Source organism: Ursus arctos, unplaced genomic scaffold, assembly GCF_023065955.2.
Source record: "Ursus arctos isolate Adak ecotype North America unplaced genomic scaffold, UrsArc2.0 scaffold_16, whole genome shotgun sequence".
Classification (NCBI taxonomy): domain Eukaryota; kingdom Metazoa; phylum Chordata; class Mammalia; order Carnivora; family Ursidae; genus Ursus; species Ursus arctos.
Window position 1 is genome coordinate 26678960 of NW_026622830.1, and position 19035 is coordinate 26697994.

Genomic DNA, 19035 nt, shown 5'->3' on the forward strand with positions numbered 1-19035 from the left:
CGGCACGTGATCGGCCGCTACGCCACGCGGAAGGCGGTCGCGAGGACACACGCGCAGGCGCCTTAAGAGGCGAGGGGGAAGTGCGGGGAGTGCGCTAGGGAGTTCTATGCGAATTACAGTGTGGCAGGCACACTTGAATTAAGTGTGTTCAGGACCAGATTTTGCCATTTCTTTTGCTGTTCTTATCTGTAAAATGATACCGATGATGATAAAAGTACTGAACTCACGGAATTATTGGGAAAGTACCTGGAACACATAGAAGCGTATAGTAACTGCTCCACAATTATGAACTATTATTTTTGTTTACCAAGGATTTTACCTCCATCTCACTTCCCCACACCAGCTCTTGTCGTCATACTTGTGACTTCAGGGTTCACTAGAACCATTGCATATAGCTCCGCGGGTTGTGCATTGCTCAAGGCCAGAAAGTGCTGTTTACATAGACTGTTATGTGAGCCGTACCCCTTTGAGCGGTACAAAACTGGCTACTCACCCAAATGAGCACCTATCTTATCAGGTCTTTGAACATGGAAAAGTCCAGAATCTGAGATTCATGATGGAGTGTGGGGCACAGGGACGCAGATCGATTCTTGCCTGTGGTACTGATGAGACAGTGACCCGCTCTCTGCCCCGTCACAACTCTAGGGCTAACGCGTGTGGTCCTTGCAAGGCTTGGGCCAACTCTCACCCTCTGTAAAACAAGGGAGTGGCTAGCTCTCAGGGAAAAGGGGGGAGGGAAAAGCTACTGTCAAATGCTCAGCAACTGGAACAAGGTGTCCCAGTGGAGATAACCAGTTCTTGTCCTAGGCTGGTACCCTATCTCTGAGCAGCATATTGTCTAATTACAGTTCATCACCACCAAGCACTAAGTGACAGCATGACCAGGAAAGCCAGTTATTTGCCTCATAATTCCTTCATCTTGAAGCATGAATATCTTGAAAGACCCCAAATCACAAAATAGAGATTATTGAACCCTTTTGTTTGTTCAACAACTATTCATGGTGCTTACCCAGAGCAGGCCAGTGCTAGGACCCAACATAATGAACCTCTTCAGGCCAGCTCAGGTTGGTAGGGGAGATGGACTCAATTTACAAGAGGTGACAAGTTTTAGGAAAGGGGGAAGAAGGTAAGAGGGTTAGAGAAGTCCAAGGAGGGGCACCATCCACACACAGAGAAGCAGGAGAGGGTGATGAAGAAAAAAGTCCTGGGGTAGTGATTTCTGAGTTTACATACATGACGGGTAGTAGCAGTCAGTTGTAGGGAAGAGCCTTCTAGGCTAAGGAAACAGCACAGGCACTGTTGAGACGAAGAAAACAAACCGTAGTCTAGAAATGAAGTGATTTAGTGTTCTTTCTTACAGCACGAACAGTATGAAAGAGAAAGTGGGACTTTGAAAGTAGTGAGGGCAGAGAAGTGTGGCTGGGGCAGGTCGGGTAGGACCTCTTCCAACCATACTCAAGTTTGGACTAGATGCAGTCAGCAGGGTGGAATTAAAGAATGTTCACAATCAATGTGGCCTTTGACGTCATCTAGATTAATCCTCATCTCCAACGTAAGACATCCCCTCCACTTATCCATGCGACAGTTTGTGGAACACCAGACCTGTGCCAGGTTGTGAGCTGGAATGGAGACGATGAATATTCATTCAGTTATCAGCTTCCAATGGGGAAGAGAGACAAGTAACCAGGCAATTGTAAAGTCAAGTGAAAACAGGTCAGACAACCTTGAAGTCTAGTAAAACACGGAAAATTCCAGAAACTGATTTACAACTGAGTGTAAGGCAAAAGGGCATCAGGTCGCTGTGGTAGGCAGAACTCTAAAATGGTCCCCAAGATTCCTACTTCATGGTGTACATGGCTGTATAATCCCTTCCAGTGTGGGCAGAACTTGTGAATATGATGGGATTTCGCCCTCATGATTGGCAAAGGTAAAGGGATTATGCAGACATAACGGATCTTCTTCAGTATCAGTTGACTTCAGTATCAGTAGTTGTCAGAAGGGAAATTGGCCTGGGTGGACTTAAATCAGGGAAGTCCTTTAAAAGAAGGTGCAGGCCTTACCTGCAGGAGAAATTCAAGCAGCATCTTCTCCTGTTCACCTTTAAGAAGTAAACTTCCATGTTATGGAGAGGGCTACATGGCAGGTGTGGAGGGCCTCAGTCCTACACCACAAGGAACTGAATTTGGCCAACAATAAGCTTGGAAGAAGACCCTGAACCTCAGCTGAGATCAGTCTTGGTTAACTGCCTGATTTTAGACTGGTGAGACCCAGGGCAAACGACCCAGCTAACCTACGCTTCGATGCCTAAGCTGGGGAAAGATAAATTTGTGATCTTTTGTTACACAGCAGGTGACTGAAAACCACACATGCCCAAACAAGTCAGCCAAATGCTTTACTGGCTCCTGTAACTGCCAATTCTTGCCCTTCTGCATCTTCTCTCCCATCTCCCAGCTGCCCACCTCTTCCTGTTCACTGTGTTCACCCACAGGTCTTGGGTCATAACAGGGTTCTGGCAGTGCCAAGTCTCAAGTACTTTCTACATCTGACTCCGTGAAATACAGCTGGATTGTCTTTGTCCTGGCATTTCCAAGAAAAGCCTCGACATGTCCCATTGGTTCTGACCGCCACCTGCCTGAGCCTGAACCAGTCATTGTGGCCACTACGTGCTGACTGGTTTGGCCTGAGTCCCATGCTCCACTAAGCCAGGGATGGAACCCCGTACAAAACTTGGGCTGAGTGAGAAAGAGGTGGAGAGCCTAATTTTAGTGATTCCCCTAGGACTCCCAACACACCTCTTTAACTGGTGTGCCTTCAAAGAACATCCTGCTTCATGTACAGTATAAAGACCTTATAATAGTAGATTCCCATTTCCTCTCTTCTGTTCTTCATTCTGTTGTCATACACTTTAAAAAAAAAATTTATTTGATAGAGAATGAGGGAGAGAGAACATGAGAGGGGAGAGGTTCAGAGGGAGTAGACTCCCCGCTGAGCGGGAAGCCTGATGTGGGGCTCGATCCTGGGGCTCTGGGATCATGACCTGAGCTAAAGACAGTCGCCTAACCAACTGAGCCACCCAGGTGCCCTGTCATATGCTTTTTTATTACACTTTATTCTTAAATCCCTTCCTTCCTTAAATCCCTTCTCCCAGCCCCAATCCCCACCCTGCATTAATAGAGAATCACTTAACTACATTCTGTCACTAGAGATTAGTCTGCATTTTGTAAAATTTTATATGGATGGACTAAAACAGTATGTAATCTTTTGTCTGGCTTTCACTCAGCATAATTATTTTAAAATTAATCCACGTTAATGCATGTAGAAGTGTATTCCTTTTATTGCTCAATATTTCATTGTACAGATATACCACCATTCATGTATACATATTTTTACATATGCTATAAATACACAATCTGAAGGATGGCTCATGATCCAAGAATGGCTTTAACACTTTTAAATGACTGGGGGAAAAAAGGCCAGAAGAATAACTTGTAGCACATAAAAATTATGTGGAATTCAAATCTGAGTCCATAAAGTTTTATTGAAACACAGCCATGCTGATACATTATTGCCTAAGACTGATTTCGTGCCACAGCAGTAGAGTGCTTACAATAGAGATCACAGGACATACAAAACTTAAAATTATTTACCTGCTCCTTTACAGGTTTGCTGACCTCTGTAGACTTATTTTAAAGCAATTAAATTTTAAATTTTACTTCCATTTATTCCATTTCCAGCACTCTTATTTCATTGTAGACCCACGTTTCTGTCTGGTTTCACATTTTTCTGCCTCAAGAACTTCCTTTAATATTTCTAGTTGAAACAGGTCTTCTGGCAGTGTATTCCCTCAGTTTTTCTTCTTAGAGACTTTATTTCTCCTCATTTTCAAATATATTTTTACTGGGTGTAGGACTCTGGGTTGACAGGTTTTCTTTCAGCACTGGTCACTCCAGTCTTCTGGCTTGCGTCATTCAATATTTTTTTTTGCTTCTTCTGTAGGTCATATGTCATTTTTTTCTCTGGGCTGGTCTTTAAGATTCTCTTTGTTTTAGCGTTTTGTTGTTGTTGTTTCAGCATTTTTGGTATGCCTAGTATGTGTATACATTTGTTTGGTGTTCTTGAGCTTCTTGGATGTATGGCTTAATGTCTGTCCTTAACTTTAGAAAATTCCCAACCTTTATTTCTTCAACTATTTCTTTGCTTGTGTGACTTCATTTGGCCTCTTGTGCTCCAACAACCCACCGCAAGAAGAGTATACCCTGGGCAGCTGCTTCAACTTCAGCATGGGTCCCAGAAGGAACCACAAAGAACAAACCGAATCCTTTCAACACAGGAGCCCAGCCCAGCCTCAACCTAAAGCAGAGCTGTTTGGCTGAATCCAGTGTAGACAGCTGAACTACAGTTGACCTAGCAATAAAGCAGAGCTGTTTGGCTGAATCCAGTGTAGACAGCTGAACTACAGTTGACCTAGCAATAAAGCAGAGCTGTTTGGCTGAATCCAGTGTAGACAGCTGAACTACAGTTGACCTAGCAATCTGTGTGAGGCAGAAGTGTTTTTGGTGAAAGAACCAGAGAGCCAAAGAGAGAAAGAAAAAAATTTATAATGACTGGCTAGAAACCTGGAGACATGGGTTCTGATCCCAGGTGCAGGCCCTGGTGGCTCAACTGTGCTAAGGCTGGGCCTCTTCCCTAACCAGCTCTAGCAGCCCTTCCTCTGGGAAGGCTTCCTTCCCACATATTGAGTTTTCCTCTGACATTTTTTTTTTTTTTATTTTATTTATTTATTTGACAGGGACAGCCTGCAGAGAAGGAACACAAGCAGGACGAGTGGGAGAGGAAGAAGCAGGCTCCCAGCAGAGGAGCCTGATGTGGGGCTCGATCCCAGAACGCTGGGATCACGCCCTGAGCTGAAGGCAGCTGCTTAACGACTGTGCCACCCAGGCGCCCCTCCTCTGACATTTTTAAAAAAATATTTTATTTATTTGAGAATGAGAGAGCACAAGCAGGGGGAGCGACAGAGGGAGGGGGAGAAGCAGGCTCCCCACTGAGCACGGAGCCCAAAGCAGGGGATCGATCCTGGGACCCTGGGATCATGACCTAAGCCCTTGGAAGGCAGACACTTAACCAACTGAGCCGCCCAGGCACCTGTGACATTTATCTTGACCTCACCTCCCAGAGGCAACTACAGTTAATATGTTTTCTTCTCATCTTTTTTTTCTTGAAAGGCCTGAGGCTATCTCCTATCTCCCTGCGGAAATTCAAATCCCAGCCCCTAGCCTCTGTGGCCCACCTGTATCCATGCCTTGTGTCTTGTGAGGGGGTCACTGTGACTTCGATATCCACTTACCTTCAGAATGAATTCTTCTGCCACCTGAGAACTTCCAATTCTTTCTTTGAAATTGGCTATTTATTTAAAGTGTTATTTTAGCCAGCATCCTCATGTATTTAGAGCAGCAGGTAGGCGGCTGAGTTACCTTGGTCTACCATGTTGACTGGCAATCTGATTTTTCCAATAACTTTTTAAAAAAACAGTTGCCCACATACATAGTTTTGTTTCCCACTTTTCTATTTGACGAGAACACATTTCCCCTTGGGCTTACGCCTCCTCATCTCTTCCAATCTCCACTGTTTAGCACAGGGCCAGGTTCATGAACACCAACTAATGTTTGCTGAAGGGCATCTGATATAAACAAATGAACTCTGGAAAGACTGGTCAATAAGGTGAGTGTGTAAGGAACCCTGGGCTGAGGGGGATGGAGCTGAGTGGGTGATTGGGGAAGAGAAGAAGGTGTGTACCAGAGTGGAGAGCTGTGGGTATGTAAGTTTCTTCATAAGAAATTCACTGTGGCGTTCCCGGAACTGTTCACACAGAAAAAAGCAATGTCCTCCTCCTCCCTTTCTAGGTAAGTCTACAAATGTTTATCTATAGCTCAGACTGACTCACAGGGTAGGATCAGGAAACCACTTACCAGCTGCTGCCGCTGCTTTTCCTTTTTCTCATTAGAGAAGGCAAGAAAACTCTGTCAAAGCAGGTGATGCAAGAATGAAGCTGACTCAGAAATACCCTATCCCCTCAGGAACTTCTCCAAGAAAAGGACTGGCCATTTTATTAACTCCCATCTGGAGGCATTACATTGAGACCACTAAGAATCCTCGGTGATTATGGCCAAAGGGAGGCAAATCCACACCGTAATCTGCTACAGTGCAAGAATATTTAGTTTTCAGCAGATAAATTAAAAATTTAAAGGAGACAGAGTGATAACAATCTCAGAGGGAACGAGTAATATGGGGTGGGAACAGACAAGGCAATGCTGGCCTTCATGCAAATTAGAAACTTACATCGCTGAAAATCTGTCACATTTAACGGATGCATTTTTTTTTTTTTCTTAAAGACGACGAAACTTTACCACCATCTACTGTGGAACTGTAGGAATGAATGCACCAACCTATGGCATCCCCATACACGTGACATCCTCTTTCTGCACATGAATCCGCACAACTGTAAATGGAAATGAGCATTCAGTCCAACTATAGTGTGTGCCAGGCACCTTCCAAACACTCCTCATCGAATGTGAACCACCGCCCTACAAAACAGGTATTTAGACCCCAATTTTACAGATGAAGAAACTATTAGAACGTCTGGGGCAGGGAGGAAGAGAAGAGGACATGATCAGGAAATAAAGGGCAGAGGGGGCTTCATCTGTATTGGTAAGGCAGACTTAACCTGGGTAGTAGGCTCATGGGTGTGTTATAGCTTCTTTATAACAGGCATAGGTCTAAAATGTTTTATGATAAATCACTTGTGAAGATTCAGAGAGGTTAAGTAACTGACCCCAAATCATACACCCAGACAGAACTCTGTTTAGAACCAGGATATTTACAGTTCTACTAAGTTACTTCTGGGAAGTGGTTCAATTTCGCACAGAATCATAGTAGGGTACAAAACCTAGAAAGTACTTGATAACATGGACTCCAGAGCCAGACTATCTTGTGACACCCTCTATACATCTATTTTACTTAGAGAACTTAGTCTGAATTTCACATTATTATATCCAAGTGGTAGAAAGCAGGGCTGTTAGCATCTAAGTCTATTAAATTGGTCAGGATCATTGCTTAGTCTTCAGCCACTTTTATTACACCAAGGGCTCATAAAATAAACATTTTCTTGTCATGTTAATTCAGTCTGGCCCATGGCTTATAATTACAGCTACAAACTTAAGGGCAAGAGTCTTTTGATCTTGAGATGCTCTTTATGCAGTAACATTTCCATTATTTACTGTGTGTGGGGGGGTGGGAAGGTGGAAGTGGGAGTGGAGGATGGAACTACCATTGACTGAGCATCTATTATGAGCATGGTACGGTGCTAAGCATTTTCCATGTGCTACCCTATTCAATCCTCTTCAACACTGAGGGATATTGATGGCGCTTTTTTAAAAAAAGGTTTTTATGAGATGCACAGATTAGTAAAATATACACGGCCAGCAGTGTATACTACACTTACATGTAGGTGGGGAGAGACAAGAATACAATTAAAGTTCAGGTGTTACAAGAGAGGGGAAAGGGGGTAGTGATGGCAGTGGGGGGAACCAGGCCGAGGGGACTTGAGATAGAGTGAACATCTGCTTGGATCAAGGTTTTTAGACTTGTTTTTTGAGGAGGGAACCAGGGACTACTTTACTTCAAAGCCTTTTGGTTAACTTCTTCCTCAAGCAGGAAAAGGCCCCGGGGAAAGACAACCTCTCTAGCAAGCGCGCCCCATGAGGACAATCAGCTGAGGCACAAGGGAGGAGGAGATTACCAGCTGGGGGTGGGCAAGGAGAGATGGCTGAGCAAATATTCAACCCAACCCTAATCTTGGGAGAGAATCTGCTGGTGGGAATCTGTAGGCAGTGGTGAAAAACTAGACTTTTCAGGAGATGTTCAAATGGTCAGTTCTAATTATAACCACACCTGACAACAGGTGAGGCAAGATGAAATTTAAAGACTGAGAGGAAACTAAAATTCCCCAATCTGTCAACCAATCTCCAATTTTCTCGACTATTTTAGGACTATGGTAATTAGCCATACCCCGAAGTCAATTTTACAAAGTAGATTTCTCTGTCTCTAACAGGCCTACTCTAGCAATTTAGCCTTCCTGTCTCATGTATAAAATGGAAATAAAATTAAAGTTCATGCAAGTTAGGCATTTCAGATACAAGATATTACACAATAGTTCCTCTTACCTAAACCACGTCTCAACTCCCAATATTAATAACAAGTGGATGTCATAAAATAGTATGCAGTGAACACTTAAAGGAAACTAGAAGTTGAGATAACAGCATTTCCTGATTTCAATTTTTAAAAATTGTGGTTAAATGAGAAAGATCAAATGGCAACTCAAGTACATAATCTTGCAGAATTTACTCATTTGGCACTGATAAGCAAGTAAACTTTTTCACCTCTTTCACCAGCCCTTTGAATAGTTTCTGTTTAAGCTGCTAAATATGTTCCTATAAGCTCTCCAGAACATCTTCATTCCAGGCCCCAAGCCTCTGCAAGTTGCCTCCAGGGCTAAGGTATATCCAAGGCTGACCTTCCACAGGGCTTACTGCCATTCACTCAACACGAATCTTTTCTGCTATTCAACAAAGCTGTCTCTGTGGACCTTTTTATTTAAGCATCAAACTATCTAAAATCAGTGTTAGAGCTGAAAAGGAACTCAGAAGACACCTCACCCAACCTCACCTGACTAAGCACACAGAGGACGCGGAGGTCCAGAGGATGGATCGTACTGCAAATCACTTGCAAAGGCAGGACCCAGGGCCAATCCTCCATACCAGGGGGCAAGGGGAATTAGGTTTATCAAGAGCATAGCAGGTGCCAGATACTTGACATTTACTCTCATTCAATCCCAAGAAAGCAGTGGCCCCATTTTATAGATGATGAAACAGATTCACAAGTAACGTAACTTGCCAAGTAGCCAAGTAAGTGACAAGGGCAGGAATGAAACCAATCCAGTTTAGCAACAACACCATGCTCTCTTCACTGATTCTTGAGGTCAAAAACTTCCAGACTTTAGTGCTCCTCAACCAATCTTAATCCATCCCATTCCACATCTCCATCAACCCAATATTAAATGCAAAGCACATGAAAACTAAGCCATCTATCACACACGGTGTCGGGTGGAGAAGCATATTGCTCAGGCTGCAGGGACATTTCATTTGTTTAAATGTTTTTATTTAAAAAAAATTAAAGACCTTCATGGCACAACTTCTTCCCAGCACAGTTAAGTTTTAGTTATACCAATTACAATACAATTACAACCAACAAATCAAGGGGGCGAGGGGGAACTTCTGACTTCAAACTTAAAAAAAAGGGGGGGGGCCACTTCAAACAAAGTTTAAAAATACTTAAAAAACCTTTCAGAGTAATTGCCAACACAACGGTCTTATATTGGCATTCCATTTCCTGCCATCTAATCAATGCAGACACAGGTAGTGCTGAGAAATAAAGTGTCCCAATACAAGGTATACAGATGAGGTAATTTACAACAACACAGAAGTTGTTACTCTGTAAACCCTTGCCCCCCACCCACCCACCCAACTGGGTCTTCTTTTTTTCATGCTTCTGCAGTGACTCCTTAAGTAGCATTTTAAAAACTTCTATTTATTTTAAAAGGCTCTTGGGTGGCATTTCAGAGTCCTCTGCATTCACCTTCCGTCTCTTGCAAGGTCTGATGCGTGTTTAGGAGGTCCAGCTGTCTGTAGCTCCCCACATCAGCCTCAGCCACAACTAGATTCTCTGAGCTATAAGGGTGGGATGTGAAGTCTCGATTTACAACCCTCCTCCCCACCTCAAAAGAAAGAATTCATTAGTCGTAAGTGTCCTGTTCAAATCACAATCCAGTGCAAACGTAATCACAAATTGCATCTCTGGCACATCCGGTGCTTTTAGCTTCTGCACGAATTCAACACGGTAACCCCCACAGCATTCTAGGGCATAAAAGGGTCAAGAACAATAAATACCCACTGTTAAGTGGCCACAAGAAAGAAAATCACCCTGCCACACAGTCAGAATGTTTTCCCTATGGTTGGGAAGCATTATAAAAGGAGGCTTTAGCTTCCTCTAAAGTTTACCATTATATTCACGAAAGCCACCACCTTGATCAAGTTACTAGAGCCAAGATGGGTTATAAAGTTAGATAAGTTCATTAAATTCAACTCGTGAAACAATTATGCTTGTCTATGGCGCCCAGGCGAGAAAGGCTTATGATCTGTAAAGGTAGGAGAAAGGGGAACTAAGACTTTTAGGCCTTCAAATATGTTGGAAGAATTTTTCCTAGTTCCCACAAGCAGCTACTGTAATGAAAGAACAGGAAAAAATACAGAGCTGATGGTTTTGCTATTGTGCTTAAAAAACTAGGCTTCCTCAGTGAAGCACCTGATAAACTTAGGTGGTTGGATTACAGTGGAAAATCCACTTTACACACACACAAACACACAAAAACTGGCGACTTTTCCATCCCCAATCCCTGCACTGCTGAGACACAAAATGAGTTTTATGGCAAAGGATCCTTAATCCCCAGAGACGCTTTGGCTTGTGGTGCTTTTTTAAGGCCTCTCTGCCCTGCCCGGTACCATGGGTCGAATGAGGGGTGTATAAAAATGGGGGCCTTGGGAAGCCTCCACGGTACAGGGCTGCAGGCCCCTCAGATGTGAACGTTGAGACACCCACCCAGCGAGACCTTTACACAGGGAACTTAAATCTAACCTTGATAAATAAAACCAAACGTTTATTTACACCAAAGAATTCCAACACTGGATCTTTCACATATGAAGGACAAAGTATTATATATATACACACAGCAAGGGGTGGCAGGGCTGTAACAAGAGAGTTTATAGTTTTCCCACAATTACAGGTCTACCATTTCAGTTTCACTGGAGATAGTGGCTCTGCACCTACCTCTCAGATACATTTACAAGACTGAGGGGCAGGTCTTCTCACTGGATGGCATGTGAAGGAAGAGGAAGAAAGGAAGAAAAGAAGGTAGAAAGCTTAAGATGAAACTCGCTGTGGCCACATCTTCCATTAGCTCTTAAAGAGTTGCTAGCATGAAACCTATATAGACAATGTTTTTCTTTTGTAAAAAGCAATAAGTTAAGCCCAGTAACTAACTGAATTCAAATGGCCAAGTAAAAGAAAACTGAAAAAGATTTTTCCTCCCCCTCCCACCAGCTATAGAGCATGTGGGGAGATGAAAGGGGAGAGGACCAAGTAAGGAGCCTGGGGGGGAAGGTATTATAATTTTAAACTGAACTGTAACTAGAAGTAGAAGTGAGCTGGATTTAGGGTTAGGTCAATAAGACATGATTCATACTGAATAGAAGTTTTCAGGACCTGTCTGCACTTTGGGTAGATTTTCAGCATCTCAATGAAACTAAGAAGTGTTTCCACTAGATTCACCAGGGCAGCCCCACTGAAGCACTTGGAGTAAAGTGAGAAAAGTGACCAGCAGTACACTGCTCTTGTAGCTTGGGCCCTCCCTTCCTCCTTCCTTCCCACCTCCCTTGAAGAAGCTACATTTTTGTAATCTCTGGAGAAGAGCATGAGATACAAACCCCCCACAGTGTGGGATGGTGGGGGAGCAAAGGTGGACATGGGAAGATACCTCCACCCAAATGCAGCAGCCGGGATTGAGGCTGGTTCATCTTTGTTCTTTAGTGATGAGAAACTGAATTTGAAAGGGGGGAAAATTTTGTCTGTGAAGTATCCCACCTGCAGGTAATTTTTCAGGGAATCCCCTGAGTTATGAAAAGTTCGAGTTAAAAAAAAAAAAGGAAAAAAAAGAAAAAAAAAAGAAAATCAGCCTATTATAATTTTTTTTTTATGACTGAACTACTATAAATCCACAAGCAACGGTTCAGACACGGTGCTTCTGAAGTATTTCACCCCTCCCCGCCAGGCGCAAGCTGCATCAAGGAGAGCGCAGACTCCCCCACCTCTGCTTAGGCATCAGGAGACAGAAGGGGCCATTACTGCTGAGCGCCAGCGGCAGCTGGAACAGGCATCCCAAGGGGGTTGGCAGCAGCAATCACTGGTGAGCCTGCCAGAGGTCCAAGGGGTGAAGGGGTTGGCACTGAAGAAATCCCTAAAAGAAAACAGCCAATAGTGAGCCAGATACCAACTATGGAAATCTTAAGTCACCAGTTTTACATAGCACCTATTTCAAAAGTGACAAAACAGTTATTTTCTCTCTCTGTAATCTCTACACCCAACAGTGGCTCAAACTTACAACCCCCAAAGATCAAGAGTCGCAGGCTCTTCTCAATGAGACAGCCAGGCACCCCAGTAATTCTTTTTCTGAAGGCCTCTACTCACCCAAGATTTTTACAAATTAAATCTAATTTCAAATTAAAATTAATTTCTAATCAATTTAGGAGACGGGTTAAGAAATCCAAGCTTGGAGAGTTTAAGAAGTCTGTACAAGGCACACTGCTAGTAAGTGGCAACTACACTTGAATTAAAACTGACGCCTATCTAGGGGAGAACTAGCCAACCAAACTTTCTGCTCTGTAACTTGTTCATACGGTGGTCACTACCCACATGTGGCTAGTGAGAACTTGCAATCTGGCTAGTGCAACCAAGGAGCCAAGATTTCAATTTTATTTTAATTAGTCACATATGGCTAGTCATGGCCCTACTGAACAGCACAAGGCTGGAGCCAAAGCTCACGTGTTCTTATATCATGCTGTCTAGTTAGCTGGCAGCTTTCAAAATTACCAAAAGTCATTTTCAGTGAGGAAATGCTAAAACAGTGTTTTAGAATTTACTGCCATTTGGTTTCTTCTACTCATCTAATGACCAGAATTACCCATTAGACTGCGCTCCTCATTCATCCAGTTATTTTTCAAATTGTTATATATGTATTTTTTTAAACAGGTAATATACTCACATGGTACAAAATATCAAAGGTTCAGAAGAGTGTATAGTAAAAAATTTCTCTTGCCCTTTGGCTTGGCCAACTTATGGTACCATTTCTGGGGTGTATCCTTCCAGAAATATTTTACGCATATACATGACTATAACTGTGTAAGAATGTACATATAAAAAAATCATATATAAAAATGTGATTATATACTATATTCTTGCCCACTCCCGGTCTTGGGACATGGTTCTGCATTTTGCTCTTTTCATCTCACATTATTATTCTGGAGTTGGAGCTAAAAAAGAACATGAAACACTTAATCATTCTTTTCTCTGGCTATACAGCCTTCCACCGAATGGATGTCCCATTATTGATTTAAACAGCTCCCCACCGGGAGCTGTTTTCAATGCTTTGCTATTACAAATAAGGCTACAATTAGCAGCCTTGGATATGTATCATTTTGCCCATAGGCAAGATACCTACAGGATAAGTTCTAGAAGGTAGCTACTAGTTCTTAAAAACAAACAAAAAATTGTGACAATTCTGAGTGTCTGAGTAAATGTCCACACTACCACAAGTATACCCACATGGATGTTGCCTACATGTGTAATTCTTAGGGGATGAGCCTATGGTTTCTTTAACAAAATTGTGTACTCTGTACAAAAACTCGCTCTAATTCATGATGATTCAACAATAATGAAGAATAATTTCATACAGGCCTTTACAATTTACTAGGCACATTATAGATGCTCTGGAAAACCATCCTTACACACATATATGCCTGTGTATAAACCCCACCTTTGCCTTCACCCCTACTTTCTTAATCTTGTTTGTGAAGATAATGTAACTACTGTCACTCTAAACTATGAGATGAAAGGATCTCTTTTTACTCTTCATGGTTTGTGGGGACTTTCAAGTCCCTCTGTGAAAAATTTTTGGGACTCTGGCCTAGAAGAGACTGTTGATACCCTACTCAGTGTCACTAAAGTATACCAGGTGTCAAAAAGCATGCTGAAACCTGGTGAGGAGACCACACAAGTCAGTACTGTCAATAATATAATCATTATGGAAAAGAGAAGGGCCACAAGAACCAGGCCACAAAGAGGGAGCAAAACTAAGAATAATAACTAACTTCTACTTTTGTCCCTCCAGGAAAGTTACCAGTGAACTGACCTGACATCATATTGGCGCTGCTGACAGGCGTACTGCCCCCCGGCATGCTAGATGAGCCCATTCGAGCCTGGTCCTTCACAACAGTATCTAGAAAAGACAAAAAGGGGTAGGTTCTATTACACTTGAAGGTAATGGTCTGGGGCCTTAAAGCAGCCATCCTCATTTTTTTGTTATTTTATTTATAGTTTATATTATTCCAGAAGAACATACGGTAGCAAGAGCCGTAACCACGAATCATACAAGTAATATAAAATAGGACCATCTTTCCTGTCAAACTGTGGTAGAGGCCAACTCTTACACCAAATGGGAAGATGTGGTGATTATCCACAGCAAACTAAATGATCTTAAAACAAAAACGATCTTATAAGGTTTTAATGAGATAATACAATCTAACCTGGCCAAGACAGTACTGTATTATCAAAGTGAAGTGCTTTTATTGCAGTCCATGGCTCAGCTAGGCAAGCATGGTGCAGAACTGGCCACAGCTACAGGTTTGTGCAGGTTGATGCTCTGATCAGACTACACTCTCCATTTCAATCAGCCCGTCAGTTTGCTTCAGGTACAGAAGACTGGACAAGACTGTAATCAATTCACTACAAAACCATCTCTGCACTCCCCAAGGAGCGATCCAACATTGAGGCTAACGTTACGGTGAGGATGGTATGGGACTAAATGGCATTTTCACCCAGGACAGCACAATTAGCTATGCTCCAAACCTAGGTCAAGGTGTTCATATGATAAGATGTTCCAGCCTCCTTGGCTTTCTCCAGTGAATGAGTACCAGACAAGGTCAGATACAGGGCTGCTGTTCTAATCCAACCACTCCAGACTTGAGAAGCGTCACACACAGAGGAAGAAAACAGTTTACTCAGGAGTGATCATGTGTCAGATGCTCTGTTAGATAACTACCGTCCTCCCAACAGTTCTGCAAGATAGCTGCCGTCACTGTCTCCATGTGAAGAAACCGAGGTTCACTAACGACAGCAAGCTAAGGGCAGCTGGGATTTTAATTCTGTTGGGCCCAGAGCTTTCCTTTCCTTTTTTTTTTTTTCTTAAAGATTTTATTTATTTATTTGACAGACAGAGACAGCCAGAGAAGAGAGGGAACACAGCAGAGGAGTGGGAGAGGAAGAAGCAGGCTCCTAGCAGAGGAGCCTGATGTGGGGCTCGATCCCAGAACGCCGGGATCATGCCCTGAGCCAAAGGCAGACGCTTAACAACTGCGCCACCCAGGCGCCCTGTGGGCCCCGAGCTTTCTTCACAACACATACTCTCCCCTGCCCTGTAGAGTCAGCCGGCTGGGTGGGCCTGCACAGGCTCTGTGGACTGGACAGTTGGACTCACAGAAATAGGGGTGCTCCATGGCCTCTCTTGCGGTAAGCCGTGACTGGTGGTCGTATCGCAGCAGCTTATCCAAGAAATCCAAGGCCTCAGGGCTGACAAGGTGCTGGTTTTCACTGTGGACAAAGCGTTCCCATCGCTTACGGGAGTGTCTGTAGAGCCAAAGAGGGAATGAGAAATGGACCAAGGAGCACAGAAGCCCAACATTTCACTTCTACATTTTCTTTAGTGTCTAGGAGCCCAGCCACTAGCAAAGAAAGATTAAAACCCAAGAGAGTAGGCTTGTACCACTCTGCCACTAGGGAGACAACAAAACTAATTGGAGAGACTGGAAATAACAGTGTTGGCAGAAAAGAAATCTGGGTCCTCACGATTCTACAAAACATAATTCAGGTTACTTTACAGGATTAAGTGCTCCTGTGTAGCGAAGAGGTCAGGTGCTGGGTTAACCGGGCCTCTTTCCCACCCCCACACAAATTCTCTCCCAACCCCACACTTGGCCAGCAAAAGCCTTTTCATCAGGCAAGGCCACCTTCTCCGGTTAAGTGGTTAATAAATTTGTATTTTGTCTAGTTCCAAATCAGTCTTGAAGCATGCATTTCCTTTTTCTCCTACTCTCAGGGTTCTGTCATTTGGAGAAACAAGCTAAATCACGAGATTTTGATTTTTGACTCAACTGTAACCCTTCTCTTGAAACCTACAATTCATTCACTAACAGAATCTGCCAACCATACTCTCCACTCTCAGACTCCTGGTAAGTGAATCTGGGAAATGGGCCATTCAGTTCAATAATTTTACCACAGGCCTACCCATGCAACACCCTCCATCACCAGACCACTGACACTTTGCAGTGTTGGCAAAGAGAATGTAACTATCCTATGTAAGGATCCAAAGTATCTGTTTACATCCAAGTGCTTAACGCACAGAAGCAAAGATGTTGTTTTATGACTTACCTGCCCAAGATATCATTGAAACGTGGGTCTAATTCAATGTTGTATTTGTCAATATAGTCATATAAATCTTCTGTCCCCAGAACCTTGGCTATCCTCACCAACTAGGATCGAAAAGAGACAAAAACCCACACCACAAACACATTACATAATTAAGTCAACCAGCCATAAGCGAATTAATAACAGTAAAGGGTCACCATGGCTAAAGGTATGAATGTGAATTCCTCACAATTTATTTAAAATTTCAGGGTGCCTGGGTGGCTCATTCGGTTAAGTGTCTGCCTTCGGCTCAGGTCATGATCTCAGAGCTCTGGAATCAAGTCCCGAATCGGGTTCCCTGCTTGGCGGGAGTCTGCTTCTTCCTCTACCCTGCCCCCTGCTCGTGATCTCTCTGTCTCTCTCAAATAAATAAATAAAATCTTAAAAAAAATAAAATTTCTGTGCATGGCAGGAAGGGATTTCCATATAAAATTCCCTAATTATTACTCAATATGAAGGTGTCAGGAAATAAGCAAATGGTCTTATAATCTGGCTCCTTCCCCTTGAAATGTCTCCCTGGTCAAGCTTTATTTCACCCACCTCACAACCTAACCGAAGATGTCACTTCTTTTGGGAATATGCTCTTGTATATTCAGACCACTCACTCCCACCAACTGCCTTTTATACCTGCTCTACAACTCTACTCTGACATTTATGGCTGCACCTTATTTCCTTATATGTTCAGTTCCCTTACTGGATAGACTATGAACTATTCGAGAGAAGGGACTATTCTTTTCTATCTGTATTCCTCAATCCTGCATGGTCTCAGAGTTACTGATTTTAACTGAATTCAGGTGGTATTCTTTGACTCATTAAAAATGGTCACTGTGGACAGGAGCATGGGTGGCTCAGCCGCTGCGCATCTCCCAGGGTCCTGGGATCGAGCCCCATATCGGCCTCCCTGCTCGGTGGGAAGCCTGAGTCTCCCTCTCACACACCGCCTGCTTGTGTTCCCTCTCTTGCTGTCTCTCTGTCAAATAAATAAAATCTTTTAAAAAATAATAATAATTAAAAAAAAAAAGGTCATTGTGCTCAAACAAGGCAACAGTACCTTCCACAAGGTCCTAGAATCATTCCAGGTTCTCTTGAATGAAATGGCCCCTGATCTTCAAGGGGAAGTGGGGCTAGTATAAAAAAACACCATCTATATTTCTACTGACAAACATCAACTGAATCCATAAAAAGAGACAAAAGGATCATAGAAATACCACACATAAACCAGTTATGTTGGAGGAAACATTCTCAACAGGTTGGGGGAAACAACTCTTACTAAAGCTCACCACTAGAAGATTCTAAGGTAATGTCCCATTTCTTAAACTATTGTTCTTTTATTTGTATATATGTTTTATAAAATAATTTACATGTGTATTTCACAATAAAGCAAGCACTGCACATTAAAAAGACTAGGAAAAAAACTCTCGAACTTTCGATTTCAAAAGGCTAAACTGGTAGCTCCCAAAACACCAATCTGAAAATCAACGTCAGCTTGGCTGAACAAGTGATAAATTGAAGATTATTCTAGGGGCCCACCCTAAGGGATTCTGAATCAACAGGTCTCAAGTGGGAGCCAGTCATCTGTATTTTAGCAAGATCCATAGTAGTTTCTAATGGGTACGCAGATCTGGTCATCACTAAGTCAGCCCAGTAGGTTCCCTAATGGGAACAACATTATCACCTGATCATAATTATCATGTCCATGGAAAAATGGCTCCTTCCGGAAGATCATACTGGCCAGCATACAACCCAAACTCCACATATCCAAACTATAATCGTACATCTGCATTAAAGTAAAAAAGTCAGTTATCATACATAAGAATGAAATATTTCAAAATGAAAAATGCTCTTTACTATTAAAAAATATATATATACACACATTACTCCATTGACTCAAAATCCAAAAACCAGTAACACCTTCATGTATTTTGTCTTTTTTTCTATGCCTCCACCCTGTTTCAAAACAATCTGCATATTACTGGAATTACGTTTTCACTTACCTAAGAAGGTCTGAAATTGTTACAGCTCATGGAAAACTTTTAATGCGCAGCATTATTTTATTACATAAATGTTTCAAAATTTAATCTTTAATTTCTCCTATAATAAGATAGTGTTTTGTTTTTCATCACCATTATAAACAATGTTGTGAAGAATATTTTTACGCACAAAATGTTTTTTGAATTCAGGCTTATAGCCTCAGGATTCCAGAAAACAATTTCTAGGACAGAGTCCGAACTTTGTAAGGTATCTGATAACAACACCTGGGAGGACCAGGCATGAAAGGTACTCCCAAGGACTTTGTTTCTGTGAGGAGAAACAGGGCTTTTTCCTCTTTTTTTTGGTAAGCAGAAGGTCTTTAGAATACAATTTAGGAAAACCACAAGAAAACATTTTTGAGTTTACCTTAATGTTGGTTAAACCTAGCTCACAATTCTCAAACTAGCTCTGGACTTTCTGATTAGAAAAAGTATCTTTGCTGTATCTTCTCTTCAGTTAGATCAAATGCAGATCTACTCTTATTCTCCTGACATTATGACAATAAAAACAACATAAGTTAGGATGGATGAACTGAAGTGATTCCTATTTTATACTTGTATGAAAAGGACAGCCATGTATGTGCATAAATAGCCTCCTCAA

The 19035-nt window shown here is 42.5% G+C and overlaps 1 protein-coding gene across 5 annotated transcripts in view; it reads right to left on the bottom strand.

The window, feature by feature from the left end:
• Nucleotides 1–5205: 5205 nt before the first annotated feature.
• The window catches only part of CSNK2A1 (casein kinase 2 alpha 1), a 54373-nt gene continuing 40543 nt past the window's right edge, over nucleotides 5206–19035 (bottom strand). For 3 of the 5 annotated variants that reach the window (XM_026503206.4, XM_048222175.2, XM_044385751.3), the window contains 5 exons: nucleotides 18080–18181; nucleotides 16369–16469; nucleotides 15419–15567; nucleotides 14075–14161; nucleotides 9197–12124 (listed from right to left, as the gene is read on the bottom strand). In XM_026503206.4, the coding sequence (XP_026358991.1) occupies nucleotides 12009–12124; nucleotides 14075–14161; nucleotides 15419–15567; nucleotides 16369–16469; nucleotides 18080–18181 (555 nt within the window). In that variant the 3' untranslated portion in view covers nucleotides 9197–12008. Of the gene's footprint in view, nucleotides 6497–9196; nucleotides 12125–14074; nucleotides 14162–15418; nucleotides 15568–16368; nucleotides 16470–18079; nucleotides 18182–19035 lie in introns of those variants that run through there. The other 2 variants (XM_044385749.3, XM_026503207.4) reach the window with 2 other exon arrangements.